This window comes from Osmerus eperlanus, chromosome 1 (genome assembly GCF_963692335.1).
Source record: "Osmerus eperlanus chromosome 1, fOsmEpe2.1, whole genome shotgun sequence".
NCBI lineage: Eukaryota > Metazoa > Chordata > Actinopteri > Osmeriformes > Osmeridae > Osmerus > Osmerus eperlanus.
Window position 1 is genome coordinate 19,765,832 of NC_085018.1, and position 23,092 is coordinate 19,788,923.

Sequence of the window (23,092 nt, forward strand, 5' to 3'; positions counted from 1 at the left end):
ATTGATAAAGAAAAAAGTATTTTTGAGTTTACATTTTTTTGTGTTAGGAATTGTGGGAAGGGTTAATTTATTGAAAATATAGATATCGTGTCAAAATGTGGAGAAAAGCATTTTTCTGTGGTCTAAACTTTATTGATCAATGCCCATCTCGTAATCCCGTCTCTCCCAAGAGCTCCCTGGCGGAAGCAAAATGAGTCCTCTCCCTTTAAGTGGGAGGTGAGCGGCAGAGAGCGTGAATGTTGGAAACAAAACACCAGAAAGTCATCGGGAGAACAGGGAGAGGTTGGACCCGCATCTGACAGTAACGACAGCTACATAGCCGTGTCTACAGCAGTACCGTACATTCCATCTAAGCCGAGGACAAGCCGACATAAAGTAGAGTGACCGATCTATTTATTATCCACCTTGATTTGCATGCGGTAAACCATTGCCGCTTGGAAAAACATCGGACGGACGGAAGTTTGGAAAGCCCGTGCGCTCCAAGACCAAGAGTGGTGAGTAAAGTGGAGCCCCCCAACAGTATGTTACTGAGGCAAGCTGTCAATTGTAATTGTGTTGATGTATAAATGAACGCAAATAAATAGACTAATTCAATGACAGACAATTTAATTAACTGTCCAAAGTGCATCAACTTTTGTGCTCCAACACTAGCAGAACGGGACTGTTGCGGGATCATATCACGCGTTGCCGTTGTGTAGCCTAGTCCGTGCTCTCAAAATTTCGTTAAGCACACGATATAGTTTTACTGTGACCCACTGCTGTAGTGTATGTTGACTGATGACTGAACAATATATTCATATCCGCCTGGCTGATCCATCTTGGCGTGCTACCTTTGGGATCTCAATGACACATTCAAAACACATTGTCACTGACAGTGCTTGCCTTGACAGCATCGCATCCGCTGGCACCTCAAGCTGAAACTGATGTTTTACCTTGTTGACAAATGCAAATTAGAATATATTAGCTACTTTCTCGAGAACAGCTTGGGGTGTTAATGTTTGCCAAGTTACTTTATATTATGTTCTCTGTTCTCTTACACTGTTAATGACACCCAAAAAAGTCAGTGTAAAGGACTTTGAGTGCATAACAAATTTGAGTAGACCTGCACACATTGGAAACTTAATGGAAAACAGACAATTTCACCTCCATAGGTCAGATATGTAGGCAGTTATTAGCTGTTGTTATGTAAATGTAGACAGTTGAGGGCTGATTTATAGATGCATGGAGGCTGACAAGATGATGTCTCCATGGGTCATGTATGTATACACAGGTTGTGTTAGAGATGACATGTCATGTGGTGTGTCAAAGTGTGTCTCTTGGTGTTAATGTATGGTTATTTTGGGAAGTTTGGATACCTGTGTGTGTGTGTGTGTGTGTGTGTCTGTGTGCGCCTGCGCCCATGTGCACATGAGTGTGTATGTGTGTGTTGTCTTTACAGTGACTGGCCTGCACACAAAGCTGTCAGTCAGCAGGGAGTCCCTGACCTTTCTCTCTGTCGATCTCTTTTCTCTTCCCTTCTCTCGCTTTATTCTCTCTTTCTCTCTCTCTCATTCCTTTTCTCGTTTCTTAGTTGTTCTCTGTCTTTCAACTGTGTTCCCAGTGTTTTTTTTCCCAGAGTAAAGACTTCACAGTGTGTGTCTCTCTCTCTCTCTCTCTCTCTCTCTCTCTCTCTCTCTCTCTCTCTCTCTCTCTCTCTCTCTCTCTCTGTGGGTGTGAATGTTTTTGTATGTGTATGTTATGCAGAAATATGTCTAAGAAAAACAGTTTTTCGGTGTTGGTCTCTCATTGGTTTCCAGTGTAGGGCGCTGGTTCTGTGTTTGAGTGTGTGTGCATGCAGCAGGGCGGACTCTGTTCACACCTCTCAGTTGTCATTCTCTATTTCTTCTGTCAACTAGTTGGAACAGGCTCACCTGCCACTTATCACACACACAGGCAGACACACATATGTACACAGGTTGACATTTCACCCTTGCCCCCCCCCACCCCCCTCCCCACCATCCCATTCAAGCATGGAATGTAGGTGAGTGGGTTCATGCTGAGAGAAAGGTGACCTGGATGCACTCTCTGTCTCTACAGTCTGTTCTGTCCTAATTTAGTTTAGCGACACATTCTTTTTCTGTTAGGGACTGTTGACTGGCAACTTACCCTTCTATGAGAGTGTGCTATAATATGATACCCTGTGATTAGTACATCATACCAGATCTAACTTCCTCCACAATCCCTCAGTGCACAATCGTACGTGTCAAAGCTAATCTTGTTTATTTCTGTTCCAATTGGTTCACTTTTGTATCAATCAAGGGCAGTGCTAACAGGCCCTTGATGTGTGTGTGTGCGCGCACTCATTTGTTTGTGTGTATTGTTTCCTATACATCAGACATCTCCATAAGGGCAGCAGAACAGACAAAGGTTTCCCTCTCTTCCTCTGACCTCGTATACGGTAGTGCGCATTGTTCTCTGTGTCCTATTGAACCGGGGGTCTGGAGAGGCACAGCACAATGGAGCTAGAAGTGTGTGTGTATGTGTATGTTCAATAGCCCAGACTTCCATAGGGACACAGCTTGAGGTCATAACAATCAAACAAAAAGGCGGTTGATATAGTGCTGTGTGGATCAGCTAGTTACAAAAAAGTCAGTATCAAGCTCGTAACCAATCAGTTTTTTGGAATCCCGAGAACAATGTCATGTATGCGTTCCTCTGTCTGTGATGTATTGAGTGAAGACCATCTAGTTCATTGGAACAGTGCGTTGCCTCCTACAGTTCGCCTGCTTGATCCGAGACTTCAGGCCCAGTATAAGAGTTATATGAGCAAAGGGAGCCTGTTTTTTCAGTTGTGAGAAAGACAGACCACAGAGGAAAAGCCGTAATTGGTAGAAGATGTTAATACAATACGTTACTCCAGAGAAACCACGTTTGAAAACACGCAGAGTTTGATGTGCGGTGTCTGCAAGCGTCTGGTGAGACAGAGAGGGATGTGCGGTGTTAACGTGTGACGTGTGTGTCGGAACCTGGAGAAGCACTCACTGGTTTGTGATCTGAACCAGCGTCATACAAAGCGAATGAATCAAGCTCCACACATGCACACACGTGTATTAATCAGGAGAAAACCACATGAAAGTCTCCGTGTTGTGGACTAAGCTCAATTCAGTGAAAAAGATGAGACAGTTGAGACACAGGTAGTGGAGACAGAGGACAGGGAGACACAGGCAGTCAAAACAGTCAGTGAAAACACAGGAAGTAGACAAACAGTCAGTCAGTGGAGATCCAGGCAGTAGAGAAGCGTCAGTGGAGATGCAGGCAGTTGACAGAGCTGAGAGTGAACACAGGCAGCTCTTCTCTATCCACACATCCACAGCTGTTCGTACTCTCCACTCAAGGTAAGGCTAGTCTGTTTACTTGTATTTCATCATGAACAGTGTAGCAGCATATATGGATATAAAGTAAGATGTTTTCACACAATTCATCTGTTGAGATGATTTTCAATTTGTACTTTTGTAGTGTTGCAGATGCCATTTTATATATGGAAGCGTAATCTTTGACCTTTGGGGAACTGTTTAGCTTGCACTTGTGCATCAGTCCCATACATTATTTGGTATTAGTTTAGTAATTGCAGATTTGAAAGAGATCAATACAATTTTTATTTGATTTAATTCATTTTATTAGTATATTCCTTTTTTTATGAGTAAAAGGGACATTTGTTGTAACTTATCTTAACACATCTCTATTTGAATGACCTTTAGCTCCACCTAGTCCTGTACTGTGCTTTTAACTTAAACATAAGATGTAGCATAACTGTTTATTGAATAACATGTAGTCTTAAGCTTGTTGCGTGTTCTGCTATAATGTAGTATTTACCTCATGGTAATAAATCAGTCTGAACAAGAAAGAACGGAAGTGTATGTGAATGCTGGCCTGCCTTTCTCATGCGACAGCTAAACTGGTTTTAATCCCCTTTAGAATAAGACAGTCTGGACTTTTTCTTCACTGTGTGTGGTTGTGTGCATGCATGGGTGTGTGTGTGTGTGTGTGTGTGTGTGGGGGGGGGGGGGTTGGAAAGGAAGGCCATGAGGTGCGGTGCAGTGTCTGAATGCAAGCTCATACAGGACTGAGGTGTGTTTCAAAGAACAACTCTGAATAGAATTGAAGGTGAATCTTTTATTTGGGGGATTTGTTTTTGTTTGCGCACAATACTTTGAATGATGCCAATAATCATACATGAGGTGTTTGAAATATTCAATCAAACAGAAAATATCTCAAATATACTGTAGAACATAGATTTAGATTTAGTCATTTAGCAGACGCTCTTATGCAGAGCGACTTACAGTAAGTACAGGGACATTCTCCCCGAGGCAAGTAGGGTGAAGTGCCTTGCCCAAGGACACAACGTCATTTGGCACAGCCGGGAATCGAACCGCTCAGCCACCTGACTCCCATACATATACATGTGACTGACATACATATACATGTGTGTACTGTAGAACATACATATACATGTGTGTACTGTGTAAATTATAGCAAGGCGCTTACAAGGTGTTAGCCATGTTGAAGGCATTCATCTCTCAAAAAAGAAGTATCATGTTTAAAACTTATGACAGAAGTTATCATCATTGTCTCTGCAGCACTGTCTGTCGAATAATGTTGAATCTGGTGCTACACTTGATCAAACCTCAACATTTTTGACACAGGATTCGAGTACAATCTTTTTTGGGTTGTTGTAAGTGTGGCAATTCTTGTTAGACTGCCTCTCTACCAGGTAAATATTCTCATGAAGATGGCTGACTCAAGGGCCTAATCCCATAAATAAATGATCCCACAAATTAATAAATAACTTCCATTTTCAGAGTAAGTCTCATGACTTAGGATAAAAAAAATAAAAAAAAGGTCTCGTGACAAATACCCAAATGCAAATACATGGAGGAATACAGTCTACCAAAAACTACTATTCTCTGTTCATTTGCATTGTTGGAACCACATGGTGAAATGGGACTCATACACAGGTGTCTGTGGTGACTGGGGCTCTTGTTGTCAGAAATATTCAATGTCCTGATTTGTTTATTTTACCCTGACACGTGAAGATAATTCACAACCAGGCCATTGACCATGCTACATTGCCTTCACACAAATAAATAGAGGGATATTTCCTGGTTTATTTACATGCATTTCCACCTGGTTGGATAACTGTGCACTGTTAAACAACAGGTCATTTGTCACCTTTTTGTTCATTCCTTGTGCCTACAGTACCTACAGCATGTTTGTGGGTGCATTTGTGTGTGCGTGGTCATTTGCAGATGTTCTGAGACATATCTGCTACAGAAGTCTACTGACTTGCTTTGCATCTTTGTTCAAATCTGTGACAGCTACAAGACAATAATCACTATGTGTGTCACTCCATATTTCTAATTGGGTGTAATGTATACGTTAAAAGTTCTTGACTAAATCAAAATAAATTGTAAGCACAGCTTGCTGAACAGTGGCAGGTTTGTCTATAGGTGTGATGGTGCTTGTGAGCATACATGTACAGGGCCGTGAGGTGAGTCAGTGTGTATACAGGTTCATTCATTCATGAACATATCTCTCTCTCTTTAGTACCGCCATTTAAATAACGAGGAGCAAAGCATGTAAATCTACCAGGAAACATGTCTGAAAAGAATTTCATATCTCATGATCTCTGTTCTACTCTATGAATTTAAAATACTCTAACACTGTAGACAGGGCATGGTTGGACAGGGCTGGGCAGATATGTGAGGTATAACCCTTCAGTTTATCTGAGTTCTAGTTCCCTAACCTGGTTAAATGGCATCAGAGGAAGCCAACATGTTATCAGTAACTTGTTGGCACTGCTTTGTGGGCTTCTCTTTCTCTTGTTCTCTCTCTATCTTTCTCTGTCTCTCTTTTGTTTGCACAGTTCAGTTGTGAATGTATATGTCTATATTTGACCCATATTTGACTAAGCTTCGGCACTCAGGTATTTACCCAGTTTAAGGAGAAGTACCTGTTTTACTGGTCTTACTCATCTGGCTGATTGACTGACATCACTCCATCACCCGTTGGTGTGGACCTGCTTACTCATCTGGACAACTTCAGTAGCAGTCCAACATCAGGTTATAGTAGATTTTGCTACCTTCAAAGATATAGTTGTGACTTTCAGGCTGAGGCTGAGTCACAGTGTGTGTGTGTGTGTGCATGTCTTTAGGTTCTAAATATGTGGGTTGTTGTGTAAAACACCATGACGGGGTGTCCAGTGAGCCTGCTTTGGGCATGATCTCCTGTTAAATGTTTCTTGTTAACACACGCACGCGTGCACGCACACAAACACACACACACTTTTAACCTTAACCAATCCAAATACATTTGTAACTTTGTGGCCTGTTAAAGTTTACCCCACTGACCCACCTACCCCAACACATACATACACACACACACGTACACACACACACACACACACACACACACACACACACACATACACACAGTATCCTCCCGCTGTTCTCAATTCTGAGACCAGCTAGCCTTCTTTAAAATCACCTGTTGTGCTCCTTGCTGCTCTAAGGCGTAACCATAGCAACACCTTAGTGCCGTGGCCCCTCAGTCTATAAGGTCCTCAGCAAACAGAGACCCCTCCACCCAACATGGGCACTCACTCACTCTCACTCACACACACACACACACCAACACACATACACACACACACACACTCACTAACTCACTCACAAACATATACACATACACACTCATGCACATATACTCAGAGCACACGTGGATGCTCTCAAGCTGAAGCCATGAATGGGTCTGGGATATAAAGTGTGCCAGGGCTAAAGGAGGGAGCACATTGTGTGTGTCTGCCCCCCTTTGTCTGAGGTAGCCTGAAGGAGCAGGGGGTGGAAGGGGCTTTCTGAGAAAAAGGGGCCTTCATACACATCCTTTCTTCCCCCTCTCTTGTTCTATCTCTTTATTGGGAGTGTGTTTTGTCCTCCTTCCCTCCTCCCCCTCTCCTCTGATAAATGCCACAGTAGCCTTTCGCTCGCCGCCACAATACAAGGCCTGTTTCAGAGATGGAGAGAGAGAGGGATGTGAGAGAGGGATGAAAAGAAAGAGGCTGCTTTTTAACCTGCGTTTCTGAAAAGCAGAAGAAGAAAGGAGCCGCTGCGCCAAAGCCAGAGCCCCTTTCTCCTCTTTCTCCTCTTTCTCCTCTTTCTCCTCTTTTCTCTTTTTGTTAAGGGAATGGTTGTGTCATCAGCCTATTTATACATCTTATTTAGAAAGCCTCCAAAGAACATCTGAGAAAAGGAGTCCAAAAGAGAGAGTGAGATGGGAAAGTGGAGATATATAAACGTGCAAAGTATGTTTCAGCATGTGTCTTTTAATCCCTTCCTATTACCAATAGTTTACTAATTGTTTCACTGAGAGTAGATGTGTTTGTATATCTGTGTGTGTGTTTGTATGTGTGTGTGTGTGTGTGTGTGTGTTTGTATGTGTGTGTGTGTGTGTGTAGTCTGGAGGCTTGTTGAGGGGGTGGCGTGAGAGGGTGGATCCTGGGGGCTGTCCCGGCACTCCACACGGAAAAAAGGGAAAATTGAGTCTTTGTGTTCTGTGTATCGCTCTATCACTGGGCCTGAGCTTCTAACACTGCTCTTTGTGTGATGAACTGACCAACGACCACGCAGAACAACAACACTTATTCAACACCTTATCAGGAGTTGGAACTCTACACTGTGTGTGTGTGTGTGTGTGTGTGTGTGTGTGTGTGTGTGAGCTCGCACACGTGTGAGTGTGTTTCTGATCTGGTCACTTTTAAGAATTCATACATGAACATGTTGGGTGTTTGGAGATTTGAGTGTGTCTTTTCTAGCCAATGTGCAGCCCCCATGTTCAAAACTCTTGACATCAAAAGGCCAAGAGAACAGAGGCAGCATAAAGTAGAGGAGAGCTTCTGGATCTTATCCTGAGAGCTTGTTCTCTAATGAGACACAGTCAGCTTCAGACCCTACTCATTTAGAACAGGTGTGTGTGTTCCTCTTGTGTGGGTCAGCAAGTAGCCGTGTAGGTTATACCTGTGTAGTGTGTGTATATGTGTGTGTGTGTGTGTGTGAGATAGATATGGTTAATGTTACTTGGCACATGCTTGGTACGTTCTATAAGGCTATAGGCACTTCTCTCTCCAAGCCCCACCAAGATGTCAGAGCTTGTGGTATATCACATATAGACACAGACACACACACACACACACACACACACACACACGGCTGCCACATTAATCTAAAGGTTATGACAGACAGATGCATGACTGTGTTGAGCTCTCCTCTCACTATAAGCTTAGTGTAGTAAATACCTCACACATACCCTGCGATGACTTAGGCCTATAAACCCAGCAGGGACTCAGAGAGGAACAGTCTCACATCCACAGCCACTGTTGATGGAGCGTTGTATACTAGTTTTGCTGATCTGACTGTTATCATGTTTAGAATATTGAATGATGTTACTTTTTCCATGTCATTGTAACAGTCAATACATTGTCAGTTTTTTCTGTCATACTTTACTTTCTTCCGTGTGTCCTCATATCTCTGAAATCTGTGAACTGGCTTTGAGGTGTATGGAATGCTGCAGTTAACAGACTCTGTCACCTGTCCATCAGGTGTTTGGAGAGAATAATGCACTCTGTGTGTGAAGCTTGGAGCTCTTTTCCCATCTACCTGTGGGATATCACACCTGTGTCAAACACTGATAGTAGAACATGCAGTTTTACATCTGTGGCTGGAATTGTTTGGTCTTTTATGTTCTAGTGAGGGTCACCCGCGGCAACATAAGGCATTATGCAAATGTTCCTGTTGTTGGATCTGGTTAAAAGACCTCTTTGTATCGCCATGACCACTGGAGGATCTTAGAGAGACACACAGAGAGAAAGAGAGATAGAAAGAGAGAGACAGAGAAGGAGTGACAGACTAGAAAAGAGAGAAGAGAAGAGGATGGCGTGTTCCAGCAGCTCTGCGTTGTGGTGGGACCACAGGTGGATTTCCAGAACCTCCACATCTCCTCCCAGGTCAGTGCAGCCAGGACCTGGGTTCTGCAATGGACCCAAGAACAGACATGGAGCCTGGTTCATCAAGCTTGTAGAATTGCGTAGTGAAACTTGCACCTGTTTGTTTCAGAGGAAAACACAGTGTTTCAGTCGGGCTGTGGTGTTATAGGCATGATGGCTGAGCATCCCTTTGGGCATACATCTTGCCTGGCAAGTCACACTGCATTGTTCAACATTGCTGAGCAAATATTACTGAGCCCTACACATAAGTTTTAACAACAACATGTGTTACAACATGAATGCCGCAGGTGTGTTTAAGACCTTTTAGGTTGTTCGATTGTTAGAGTAATGTGGAAAAGAGGGTAGCTAAGTGCTCTGGTGCTGGATTGGCTCTACGTTTGCTACCTAGGGGCTTGACAGACAATTATAGAAAGTCTACAGTTATGTGGATGGTTTAGAAAACGATATGAACTAGTGGCAGGTCAGGTCAATTTTACTGCTCAAAGTCTCTTTATGTTGATCTGACTGGTTGGATTTCTTTGTGTGCCTGTGTCAGGGGCAGGGCCCTGTAAAGCGTAGTCATTACAGCTGTCAGCCTTGGGCCCAGGCAGATGGCTGTTTGACTATTTTGTCAGTACCACTCTCTTTTTAGATATAATGCTCTATCTCCTGCCACTCTTAACTGGCAGAGATGCTACATCATCGTTCAAACAGACTTCTCAGTTGTCGAAGAACAGCAAAGGTCATTTGCAGTACCAATGCCCCCAAAGGGGATAAAATATTAGGTTATACAACATGGATAACGGACGCTTTTGTGTGTAAGTGTACGATTTCAGAGGTGCTGCAACTCAAAAAGGCACTGATCTTATCTCAGTGCTGAGCAGAGCTCTCCATCCGCTCTCATCCTTCCTTCTTCCAGTCATAGCAGACCTGTCGTGCCTTATTCTGCCCGGTGACAGTCTATGGGTCATCTGTGAAGGTACTGATTGTTTGGACTGTTGTTGCATTATGCAGTTTTAGTGTGAGCTAACAGATAACAGCCTTGAAAAGGAAACCTATTCAAATCACAGTTTGAGTCCACACACACATACACACACACGTACACACACACGGATGAAGTTGGTTGTAGATAGGGTAAGATTGCTTTTATCTAGATGAGATTTGGAGTAAGCTGATAGGCTTTCCCAATTGTCTATGGTAAGATACTATGGCACTTTTTAAACCAGTTGAATGTTACAGACTTGACACTTTGAGAGCACACACACATACAAACAACATATACACAATTACACACACCTTGATGCATTCCAAGCTGTCAGCAGTCCTTTGGGTCACAGAGATTCTATGCATGCCTCTGCATTGACGAAAACACACACACACTACACACACGCGCGCGCAAGCACAAACACACTTGCTCACACACATAAACTCCCTCGACCCACCTGTGGTAGCCCTATAAGCCGAGCTGTTTGGGAAGCGTGAACAGGGTTAGGAACAACAGGAATAACTTCCCATCCAAGACATCCCACAACACAACAACTGAAGTGTCTCAGCACTAAAGGCAAGGAAAGGAAAAAGATAGTTGGCTAAATTTACAGTCCGCTCCGTACATCTCCTCTTTTACCAGCCTTTTATGTCTTTCCAGACATTGTATGTTTGACTTAAACTCCCAAGTTCTGTCTTCAAACAAGCCCACACTGGTCTGTTCTGCCGTCTTCCCAGTTAGGGTACAGGAGCAGGTGTCATTATATGGGATTCAGGTGTGTGAACCAATTCATATTTCATCTCTTTTCTTTTTTAAGGATCTCCCTAACACGCACACCCACAAACACACACACACACACACTCAGGTTTAGAGCCTTGGACCCTAGCAGGCAGGTGGCTTTGTGTAGAGAGACATAATGTGAACAGGGGGGAGGAACTCTAATCATTATGCGCTCAGCAAAGTGGTGGCGCTCTGCATTTTTCCCTGTGTTCCCGAGTCGGTCGGCACATTCCGCTGGCATTGTTATCCTGGCTGTTTCCTGCGGCCCGCTGCTTTTGTCCGTCTCTCCCCCATTGTCCCGGCTTCCTTTGTTCCCCCTGTCTAACAATGGCTTTTTTCTCCCTCTTTATATATATGTGCACTTTTCGCCCTGTGTGTTCTGTTTGTTTTGTTCTGCTGTCTGCCGTGTTGTTCTTTCCGCCTGCAATAGAAGTGGGAAAACCCCCAGCTGAAGTAGTGTGACAGTTCACCATGGTGCAGCCGTACTCCCTCAACCTGTCGTCTCTGTGTCTCTGCAGCGTTTGGTCTGTTGTCTCTGTCTTTTTCTCCGTGTGTCTCCGTCACACTGTCATCCACTCAGACACAGGTGTGTGTGTGCTTGCCTGTGTCGGTTTGTGAACGGTATCTTCTCTGTTCCCTATGCAAAGTAGTATTCACACACAGACAAGTCACACGTAAACAAACATAAACCCACCGAGGCTTATCAAATGACTACAGCGACAGGCAGATAAAGATGATTGCTGATCTGTGTGTGTGTGTAAGTTTGCGGTCACTCGAAAGAAATCGGTGTACATTTATGAAAACTGTACAACACTTGTTTACTTATCTAACCCCTGTACCCCCCCCCCCCCCCCCCAATTGTTCTCTTTCTCTCTTCCTAGAATGGTTGAGCCTAGCCCCCCAGCGCTGCATCTCCATGCAAACGGTGATGTTAGCATGGTGGGCATCGGAGTGAAGCTCGAGGAGGAGGAGTCTGGAGAAGTGGGCGGGGCTATCACCAGGACGGAACCCCAAAAGTCCTCTCCTGTGTCCGATTGGTCAGGACATCAGCCAGTCGCTCGCCAGCTGACCCCCCCTCTATCATGTTCACCCTCAGTAAGTCCAATTTCTGCCATTTTCTCCCATTTCATACTTAAAGGTGTGTAGATGTTTGTTCTGTCCGTGATAGAAGGATTGTGCTAAGGCCCCCTTCCCTCCCTTTCTGTGACCTGCTAGGAGGACTCCCCAGGGAAGGAGCTGCCTCCTCGCCAGAGCCCACTGGGAGGCAAGGCAGGCACCAGGGGCTACACCCGACCAGAGGGACACCCAGCCGTCAGCGAGGGTATGAACACTCACTCACTCAGACCCACACACACACACACACATACATTCAGACCCTGTGGTACTTACTTCCTGTTTGCTGTTGACAGTGATGCCCACCATTGAGAAGCTGCTGAGTGCAGAGTGGAGGGAGAAACTTCTGGACAAAAGCTCTCTAGGTCGTGGACAACTAAAAGGTAAACTCCCCTCACACCTTCCCTTCATGCCTGCCTGCCTGCCCGCTGTTTGTCTTTCTGCTGTTTTCTCGGTGTGGCTGTATGATCTAACAGTAGTCATTTCTCCTGTGTGTGCGTGTGCGTGTCAGGAACCCCAGAGTCCCTGGCCGAGAAGGAGCTGCAGCTCCTGCTGATGATCAACCAGCTGAGCGGCCTGAGGGAGCAGCTGCTCGGAGCTCACTCAGAGCAGAGGAACATGGCTGCCCTGCTCCTGGAGAAACAGCAGCAGCAGATGGAGCTGGCCCGGCAGCAGCAGGAGCAGGTACTGGAGGGCTCTCTGTGTGTGTGTGTGTGCGCCTGTCTTGTCATGCATGTGTATGCATGTGCTCATGAGTTTTAATGTGTGTGTGTGTGTTTCTCTTGCAGATTGCCAAACAGCAGCAGCAGCTGATCCAACAGCAGCACAAGATCAACCTGCTCCAGCAGCAGATCCAGGTGAGAACGGCTCTGCTCTGCTGCTCCCAGGAAGCTGGAGACACCACAGTATGGACAGGAGTGGGACAGGAGTGGGACAGGAGTGGGACAGGATGGACAGGAGTGGGACAGGAGTGGGACAGGAGTGGGACAGGAGTGGGACAGGATGGACAGGAGTGGGACAGGATGGACACGAGTGGGACAGGAGTGGGACAGGATGGACAGGAGTGGAACAGGATGGACAGGAGTGGGACAGGAGTGGGACAGGATGGACAGGAGTGGGACAGGAGTGGGACAGGAGTGGGACAGGATGGACAGGAGTGGGACAGGAGTGGGACAGGAGTGGGACAGGAGTGGGACAGGATGGACAGGAGTGGGACAGGAGTGGGACAGGAGTGGGACAGGATGGACAGGAGTGGGACAGGAGTGGGACAGGAGTGGGACAGGATGGACAGGAGTGGGACAGGATGGACAGGAGTGGGACAGGATGGACACGAGTGGGACAGGAGTGGGACAGGATGGACAGGAGTGGGACAGGAGTGGGACAGGAGTGGGACAGGAGTGGGACAGGATGGACAGGAGTGGGACAGGATGGACACGAGTGGGACAGGAGTGGGACAGGATGGACAGGAGTGGAACAGGATGGACAGGAGTGGGACAGGAGTGGGACAGGATGGACAGGAGTGGAACAGGATGGACAGGAGTGGAACAGGATGGACAGGAGTGGGACAGGATGGACAGGAGTGGAACAGGATGGACAGGAGTGGGACAGGAGTGGGACAGGAGTGGGACAGGATGGACAGGAGTGGGACAGGATGGACAGGAGTGGGACAGGACTGTGTGCCATGTTGACAGTGTTGGTATGAGGTGTGAGTGACTTCCTCCCCTGGCCTCAGCAGGTGAACATGCCCTACGTGATGATCCCGGCCTTCCACCATAACTCTGTCTCCGCTGACCCCCATATGAGCTTGCCACTGCAGCCAATCCCCTGCAAGCCAGGTGAGTCATTTCCCAGACTGCCTTACTGTCCTACATCTTAGCCAGTTGTTAAGACTCTAGAGTAGGAGTGTATGAGTCTTGACTATGATACCTTTTAGAGCAGATTCATGGGCTGGCCTTGATCAGTTCAAGGTCTACTTTAGTGAAAGCTGTAGCGACTGAGACAGAAAGGTACAATAGGATGACCTCCTATGTTCAGCTCCTTCTCTCTCCCTCACAAACCCACACATACACACACCAACAACGTCATATTCAGAAAAGCTCTCCTCATTCTCTTCAAACTGTGTTACATGATTGGCCTTGCAGTCTCTAGGACATAAATGGTAAAAGAACACAAGGTCAGCCATGAGCCACGCCCTCAAGGCTGTGAATATAAGGCTTCACAATGGTAGAGAATTGCTGCTGGGGTTTGAGTGAAAAGAGGCAGGACAGATATCTGTCGGTGTCCCTCTCTGTTAGGAGGTGAGGTCACTGGGGTCAAACAGAAGAGAAGGAGCATTGATCTGAGGCAGAGGAGCTTGTCGGACTCCTGTCCTAGTTTCATACCTCAACAATACTTACAGCAAATTATGACTGGATAGCTTGTTCAACCCTAACGGCAGGACTAATGGCAGTTGTTGTTCTGGTTCAGGATCTGTTCCAAACACTAACTCCTGTTCACCTCTTGTCTTAGGAGTGGACTACCCCATGCAGCTGCTGCCCAACCCTCACCCCACCCCCGCAAAGAGGACCAGTGGTTCCTACCGACAGGTATAGTAGTTGCACTGTATTGTCTTTATGTCCCAAGACTATATTATCTCCATGACCACTTCCCTGAGGAATGTCTAGTTAAAGCAGAGGATGTCAGAGTTGAAGTCCTTTTACCAAGCCCTGCTCATGGAGTGGGAGCCAAGTTGAGCTGTATGAATTGAGAGTCTGACTAGTGAGCCATTCTAAAGAGAGGAATGGATGGGGCTTAGGGGAATCCCTTTCCAACTAGCTGACAATGAGTATTTCTGCTATCTGGGACAGTGAGCAACTTTGCTTATACTGTTCACCACACCCAGCCATTACAATGGCGTTTGTGCATGTGTGCGCATGCGTGTGTGTGTGGAGTGTAGTCATGCTCTGTTTGTACTGCTGATTCTCAAATTGAGTAAAAGGTATCTTTCATGATACCTTTTCAACAAAAGGCATGATTCAACAAAAGGCAACTTAAGAGCCAGACAAAGAAAGGCAATAAGTGTGACAGAAATGTCCTGTCATCCTAAATCTGTCATGCATAACCCTACAAACCGTTCATTTACACCCCCACAGATGTGTGAGAGTGTGACTTACACCATGTACATGCAGAATTGTCCTCTGTGTGTGTATTTCTGTCGAGGTTATTTTTGATCATTGAGGGAGAAGTCTCACGAATGTGCTGTATATATTGTATTGATTGCTTCTGTGTATGTGATCTTCCCAGGAGACCAGCCAGCCCCTAAACCTGACCTCCAAGCATAAGGGTCTAGAGATGGGGAAGACCCCCAGCCCACAGAGCTTTGATCTGGGCTCGTTGGCTCTACAGGGGGGGTACAGATCCAGGGACATCCAGAGAGAACTGTCTCACAGCCCCCAGCGACCTGCCCTCAACCTAGGTTTGTCTCTTCTCACACAAACACGCACTTCTACCCTTATCTACCCTATCTCTCGTCCTGCTATTGAGATATGTGCACACTGTTTTGTTTTGGTGTGTGAAAGTTCAAGGCTAGTTTTGACAGCAAACCCTTCCTCTACCACCCCCAGGTTTTCTAGGAGAGGGGGATGTGGTGACCCAGGCTATCCATGATGCACAGCAGCTACTAAGGAGCCATGATTCGGTTGTGAGGGAGAGGGAGCGAGACAGAGAGAGGGAGAGAGAGAGGGATAGCTCTGCCAGGATGGTAAGAGTTTAACCTTCACACCCATACTAATAAGAGGGTCTACCAATATTGAGGTGTTGCGTCCTCTGACTCTCAGTTCACGGCTGTGGGCTTTATTAGGGGAGTCAGATGGCTGAGCGGTTAGGGAATCGGGCTAGTAATCAGAAGGTTGCTGGTTCGATTCCCGGCTGTGAAAACCAAATGACGTTGTGTCCTTGGGCAAGGCACTTCACCCTACTTGCTTCGGGGAAATGTCCCTGTACTTACTGTACTGTAAGTCGCTCTGGATAAGAGCGTCTGCTAAATGACTAAATGTAAATTAGCATGAAAGAACATGTGATCACATTGCTGAACAGTGTACGAGTACATCAAACAAATATAATCTATACGCTTCTATATATTCTATGGAACACACAACTAAACAGTGACATCAGTCTGAATTAGTAACTCTCTCTGACTCTCTCTCTCTCTTTCTCTCTCTCTCTCTCTCTTTCTCGGTGTCTTTCACAAACATCCCCCCCCAACATCCACCCTCACACGCACTCACACATACACAGCCTTAGCTTGACAGACTGGGGTCTTGGCTGGGGTCAGGGTCAGGTTTATAGTTACAGGGAGTCATGATTTCACTGTGGTAGTTACACACTAGACTCTACAGAATGTCTTAGGCCTGTCCTTGAACACACACACACATACACACACATAGACACACACACACACACATACTTGCACATGCACACACACACAAAAGAATGTCTCAGCCATGTCCTCGACTAACAGCTGCTCCTAACTCACAATTCCACAAAGGTTTCACAGTACCATTGTAATGTGTCACCTGCCCTATTTCTCTTTGTCCACAGTGATCCACTTCTCCTCTCTCTTACTCGGTCCTTCTCCTCTCATCGATCCTCACCTGTACCTAGGAGATCATACTCTCTAGTCATCCAAATAGGCAGTGTGTAGTTTGCTCCTTTTGAGGCCTTCGCTTTCCCTCATCCCCTTCTCTCATGCACTCCCTCGTCCAACTCCCCGTCAACTCTCTGCCTCAGGATCATAAACACCATTCTTTCTTTCTCATCTCTCTATTCTTTCCTTTCTTTGCATTTACAGCCCTGCTTTAAACAGCAGCTGATATGAGTGGCATCTCCCTTCTATACCATGAATAGTCCTGTTAAACCCCCCCCCACACACACACACACACCCGCGCACACACACGCCCACACAGAAACACGAGCAGTGTTAAACATTCTCCTTAGATGGGCTTTTACTGCAGTCGTAGTCAAATGCCTACCGTACATGTGTTTGAGTCTCTCTTTAACGGTCGTCTGTCTTTATAGGACTATAAGGATGCTTCTCACAGCGTGAGGCTACCACACACAGCGCATGGAGAGGACGGCCAGGCCCTGCGGTCCAACGAGGACCATCTCAGCAGTGATTCTGAGGGTGAGCCTCTACCACTGCCTGGTTAAAATAACAACCAAAAAAAAGAGCCCCCCCCCCTCTGTGTGTGATATAGTCCCTTATCTTGGGTTGTCTCTCTGTGACTGATGCTCTCATCCTGCAGGGCCCCTGTCGGCCCCTGGGGTAGGGGTTTTTACTGAGGCCCGCGGCCCCCCCTCCTCAGGCCACATCAAGAGGCCCATGAACGCCTTCATGGTGTGGGCCAAGGACGAACGCAGGAGAATCCTCCAGGCTTTCCCTGACATGCACAACTCCTCCATCAGCAAGATTCTGGGTGAGTCTACTGTGTATGTTTGTGTGTGTGTGTGTTTCTACACTTTGTGTGTCTCTATTCCGGGTGGTTCACCTGCTGTAGTCTTGGCTCAGTGGGGTATGCAAGGCCATGATCTGCCACCTGCTTCCCCATGCGGCAGGAGCCCCATACATACCCATAAACACACACACCCATACACACACACACACCCATACACACACACAGCCCCATACACACACAGCCCCATACACACACACAGCCCCATACACACACAGCCCCATACACACACAGCCCCATACACACACAAAGCCCTCACCCCCTTCCTCTCATCAAACACTTACATTCCATTCCATTGTGAAGAGTGGGAATCACTCACGCTATTGGCCCCTCCTCTTGAGCCATTTCCTCCCCCCCTTCTTCTCTCCATCCACCCACAGTTCCATGGACATTTCCCACAAACCTGGGACACAAGTCATTCAGACTTAAGTGTGCTTTAAAATAGTTTCATTACTTGATTTAATTTAATGACTGATTCCCCAATGGAGTGATTCTCAAAAACACCCAGATAAAAAGAATCTCACTCCTTCCCCCCCTTCCTTCTACTCCTTCTCCCCCACTCCTCGTCCTCCTCCTCCCCTCGCCAGGCTCCAGGTGGAAGTCCATGTCCAACCAGGAGAAGCAGCCTTACTATGAGGAGCAGGCCCGTCTGAGCCGGCAGCACCTGGAGCGTTACCCGGACTACAAGTACAAGCCCCGCCCCAAACGCACCTGCATCGTGGAGGGGCGGAGACTCCGCGTGGGCGAGTACAAGGCCATGATGAAGAGCAGACGACAGGAACAGAGAGGAGCGTACACGCACAGGTAAAACACACACCACTACACGTACACACACCACTACACGTACACACACCACTACACGTACACACACCACTACACATTCACACACCACTACACGTACACACACCACTACACGTACACACACCACTACACGTACACACCACTACACGTACACACACCACTACACGTACACACACCACTACACGTACACACACCACTACACGTACACACCACTACACATACATGCCTCTATATCTTGACCTTGGTGCTTTTACATGAGAATATTGTCTAAAAATGCCATTGTTATCCTAGATACTTTCTGTACAGTGACACACCAACTAGAAGGGGAATACTGTTTTCACTGTTGTCAACCTCTCCTTGAGAGTGAATAGCACTCTTCTCTATTGACACCCGTGAGTGCAAATCTGGTCGGAATCCTATACTGTTGAACTGTCTTTTTCAAACAGCAGATTTAAAAGTCATGTTTCCTTCCTACCCCCAGCCTTTATCTCACCTTCATCTTTTTAGACAACTGTAGCTTCTGCTTCTCAGGGCCTTGTAGTACACTCTGCAAGACACTAGAGTTGTCATTGTGTTATAAGCTGATCTGCAATACAGTTCACTCGCATCTAGGGATGAGGACAAGGAAGGTTTTGAATGTCTGTTTCCTGTCTTTCAGCCAGTCAGAGCCACAGCAGATGCACTATGCCCCCAGTGACAGCCAATACCCAAGTGGCGGGTCAGTATCAATGACGACTGTGCCATTTCATCCTGCTCTGCTAGAGCATTACCTGCCTCAAGTCCCGCCCCCTCGTAGACCAGAGGGACAGGCCACACCCACTCCTCTTCCCAGAGAGAGAGACCGGGAGAGACCCCCATACAGTGAAGGAGAGGAGAGCGATGGAGGAGAGAGGAGCGAGGGAGAGCTGGTGCTACTGACGGATTAAAGAAGAGGGGTAGGAGACAGAAATGAAATGGGGAGAGGAAGGAGTGGTTGGTAGTAGAGAAGTGTAGAGAGAAAGAGAAAGAAAAGAGAGAGAGATAGAGAGACAAACAGAGAAAGAAGAAAGAGATAGCCATGTGGGCATGTATTGATTACTGAATTGACTGAAATGGAGGTAGTTGAGTGTATTATGAGATTAACAGTCATCATCATATCTTATCCCATGCCCCATATGCAGGCCTGCAATGGTTTGTAAGACTGAGGACATGTCAAATCTGTACATTTATACAAGCCTACATTCACCTGACAATCCCATAATCTGTCTTTATCAGACACAAAAGCATAAACACACACACCGCCTTATTTTTAAGGTGTGATGAATTTCTGCTATAGCATGCAGATATTTTAACAAGAAGCAAGTATCTAATTTACTCTTTTTTCATTGGGTTGTCCTTGCTATACTTCTTAACAGAAGGATATTTCAAGATAGGCCATACACAACAATTTAGGGAAAAGGAATTCAACTTTATATTAGGAGTCAAACACATAGAAATGAAGAGAACTAGCCACAGAATGTGTGCTCGGAGATCAGAGGTCTGTTGGAGTGTGCTGCCCTCTGCTGTACAAGCTGGGTACAGCATTTCAAAACACACTGTTGTTGTCAGTACACTGTATGACATTGAGTCCAGTAGAAAATCTCTACACATTAGCATTCAAATGCCTTGGGCACATTTGTATATTTCATCACATTTAACCACTTTTAGCTTGACCTTGTGGGAAGAAGCTCTTGTTTCGTTTTATGGAGTGTGTTTCAATGGGGTAAAGCTTCACAATACGTTGAACGATGAGTATTGAGGTGAAATCAACACATTGCCATGAACGTGATGAGGATTTTTATCAATTGAATGCTCAAAGGTTGATAATTCACATCTCATAGTTAAATGTTATTTTGTTTTCTACTGGACTACAGGTAGAACTAACTTTTGTGAGTTTTTCCCCCATTTGAGTTCAACCCCATTTGAAGCACTCTTAAACTGTCAAAATGCACTTAAAGTTAACCCTCAGTCAGACAAACCTTTCTTTGAAACTTACCCAGTACTGTCTAGAGTGGCCTCTCTCTCATCTAGTCCTTTTCTTTATTTGTATAGATTGAACATAATGTTGTATCACACCAGTTAGCAGGAACAGGTAGGACTTAAACCATCTACAGACCATTTAAGTGCTCACAGTCTCATAACCAGTGGATTCCTAGTTATTGCACTTGATAGTCAGACATTGGTTTGCTCCTGATTCCTTTACATGGACAGGAACAATTCAGAACCTTAGATACTGTTTATATCTGTGGTTCAGATCTATTGTGAATTGATGGGAATTTTCAAGATTCTTATCACCCCAAACCCCTATTCTAGCATGCTGTATGTGCGTGTGTGTCTATCAATCCCATTTCATTTGAATTGCAGGTATACGATGTACATGTCATACTTGCCTGTGTGTACCTGTGTGAGTGTTCATTTGTGTGTGTTTGTTTAAGCTTGTATTAGATGTATGTATCCGAATTCCCCAGAGCCTCTGTTCTGAGTGCAGCTGTTTCTCTGTGAATGTTTAGCTGTATCTCAACAGTCTGAAGGGTGTTCCTTCCTCCTCGTCCGCTCTACATGATCTGACAGAACAGTATGTGTGTAAGTGGCAGCCATACTGCTACTCCATGTCTTACCTTCTCATCAGTTCATATAAAGGAGAGAAAACAATGAGGAGGCCATTTTAGATGGTCGGGGTAGAGCCCTGATGACCTTGCTACCTGTCAGGGTGTCAGAGGTCACTGCCAGGGTATGATCACTATGGCAACATAGGAGGTATTTTTATTTTTTTACTGCTCTAATCATAATGTATTACAGTATATCTATGGCTGTAATGCCCCAGGCAAATATTCCCCTTCAGCACCGGTCTGGGATCAGCTATACTTATCCGAATCCTTACCAGAACAGTTTTTAGGGTAATATAAAACTGTCCTTAGGGCAGAGCTTGGGTGCAATCTTATGGAAGGCAGCTGGTGTTCTGTAAAGACGGTGCTGGTGTCTGGGTACTGAAACACACAGAGCCTGTATATCAGAGGAAATGTTTATGAACTTATACTGCTTGATACTCCCTAAGGTGAACTGCCGCCTGTTGTCACCCCTGCTGATGTAAATATAGATAGACTTTATTTTGTTTATAAGAGCCTGTGTAATTTAAAGGTGTACATTTTCTGTATGTTTTCCAAGTTTTGTGGTTTGTTTTTGAAAAATAATAAATTGGTTGTATTAATTGTACTGAGTTATTTTAAGTGTGTGTGTGTGTGTGTAACTTATCTTAAATAACATTGGTGTGAGACTATCCCTCTGGTAGCTCAGTAATTAGTCTTTTCTGCACCTCGGGACTCCCAGTGGAGGTTACCAAGGTAACTTTCTGCTTCTTGTTGGCCATTTAGGACTTCACTTCCGAAAAACATTAACTTCAGGTTAGTCTATTAGAAAATTAATGTTACTTTCTCAGTCATAGACTGAACATCTAGCTCTTAGAGAGATACTTAGACATTATAAACCAGTTAAACTGTCCCTAATACGTTTTGCGTCTTCATCCACAGGATGTTGGATGCAGTGTGTGTGTGTGTGTAAGGATGTCTCTGTATGTTGTTTGGAGGAGGATATCCTCAGTTGTGGATTTCCCCTCCGGTTCTTCCTTCTCTCAGGGCCAGTGACCCAGATCAGCAAGCAGACAAACACAGGGTGGATGTGTGGTGGGGAGGAACCTGATGTGTGAAAGGATGCCAATGTGTGTCCAGTGTGCTCTACTGTACTGTGATCAAACAAGATGGTTCTGGTAACCATTCATTTTAATACATTTATTGAGATTCTATTTGAAAGGTTTCAGGAGTGGAGAGGGATGTTTATTATGTAATATTATCAAGACCAGTGTTTGTTTAAAGTATTTAATCCTTGCTCATTTTATTTAGCCTGTATCATAGCTTAAGCTCTAAAAGGGCATGTTGAGGTACAAGCCTACATGCCAGCCAACATGATATACTGGTGGCTGCGCTATGCACACACTACACATCCTTTTATTCAGAGGATTTATTTATTTGAAATATCTACTGACAAAGCATAAATTACTCTCCTGTCCAAACCCAAATAAGTCAGAACAATCACTGTACAGTCAGATTTCACAGTATTTCTTACAGTATTTACACCTTTCTCAATGCTGTAGCTCTCCCTTCAGGAACGGATGACTCCTAATACATCTATAAACCAGCTAACACTCCCACCTTAAAATGCTACCCCCCTCCTTTACAGTATCTAGTAAACACTTTTCTTAGAGTAAATCCAAATCAGTCAAAAAACAAAAGCATTGTACAAAAAGTAAAGAGACATAGAAAGAAAAAATCTAGTTATTTGTACAGTGTGTTTTCAAGTTAAGTCAGTTTAGTACATTCGCAAACGCAAAAAAGTTCATCTCAAATGAACTGCAATGCAAGCCTTATGAAGCTAACCATTTTGGTATGTTTATAGAAAAAGGAAAATTCACAACACAGAAAACGGGAGAGAAACCATGACAGATTCCAATAAATATCCTTTTCAAAACTGCTTAAAACATCTCTACTCTAAAAAAAAATACCAACATCAGGATTAAAGCCTTTCATAGCCAGCACAGAATAGGATTCATAGGACTCATCCGTTTAAAAAAAAAAAAAAACACCCCATCAACAAGTTGGCCTATAAAATAGGTACTATCTTTTACTTCATTGAACCGATTTTGAACTTATTTTGAGTGTTGTCTGGAATGCTTTCAATAATGACAGCTTGATGAGCTCTTCTCCAAAGGTCAGGTCAGGTCAGGAAACACAAATGCTGTGCCCTATCTCCATATTCCAAGTGATATCTCTTCCCCTGAAGTACAACATACTGTCATATAATCTAATGGATATGATTTAGGGCGCTTTCAGCAATACAATT

At 45.2% G+C, this 23,092-nt stretch overlaps 1 protein-coding gene across 4 annotated transcripts; it reads left to right on the plus strand.

Moving 5' to 3' along the window:
• The first annotated feature begins 228 nt into the window (after positions 1-228).
• On the plus strand, positions 229-21,408 carry LOC134025724 (transcription factor SOX-13-like). Of its 4 annotated transcripts, none has more exons than XM_062468606.1 (14): positions 229-494; positions 11,660-11,873; positions 11,994-12,099; positions 12,188-12,274; positions 12,403-12,575; positions 12,680-12,748; positions 13,624-13,726; positions 14,400-14,476; positions 15,174-15,345; positions 15,494-15,630; positions 16,947-17,052; positions 17,174-17,344; positions 17,968-18,184; positions 18,944-21,408. In XM_062468606.1, the coding sequence occupies exons 2-14, from the start codon at positions 11,661-11,663 to the stop codon at positions 18,975-18,977; spliced, it is 1,665 nt and encodes a 554-aa protein (XP_062324590.1). In that variant the 5' UTR covers positions 229-494; position 11,660; the 3' UTR covers positions 18,978-21,408. The 4 variants fall into 4 exon arrangements, with proteins under 4 accessions (XP_062324590.1, XP_062324587.1, XP_062324589.1 ...); XM_062468603.1 differs by having other exon boundaries at positions 230-494; positions 18,840-21,408; XM_062468605.1 differs by having other exon boundaries at positions 230-494; positions 13,627-13,726; positions 18,840-21,408.
• The last annotated feature ends 1,684 nt before the right edge of the window (positions 21,409-23,092 follow it).

Coding starts and splice junctions, on each gene's coding strand:
- LOC134025724 (XM_062468603.1), top strand. CDS start 11,661: ATGGTTGAGCCTAGCCCCCCAGCGCTGCATCTCCATGCAAACGGTGAT. Junction 17,053..17,173: donor TCTCAGCAGTGATTCTGAGG/GTGAGCCTCTAC, acceptor CTCATCCTGCAG/GGCCCCTGTCGGCCCCTGGG. Junction 18,185..18,839: donor AGAGGAGCGTACACGCACAG/GTAAAACACACA, acceptor CCTGTCTTTCAG/CCAGTCAGAGCCACAGCAGA.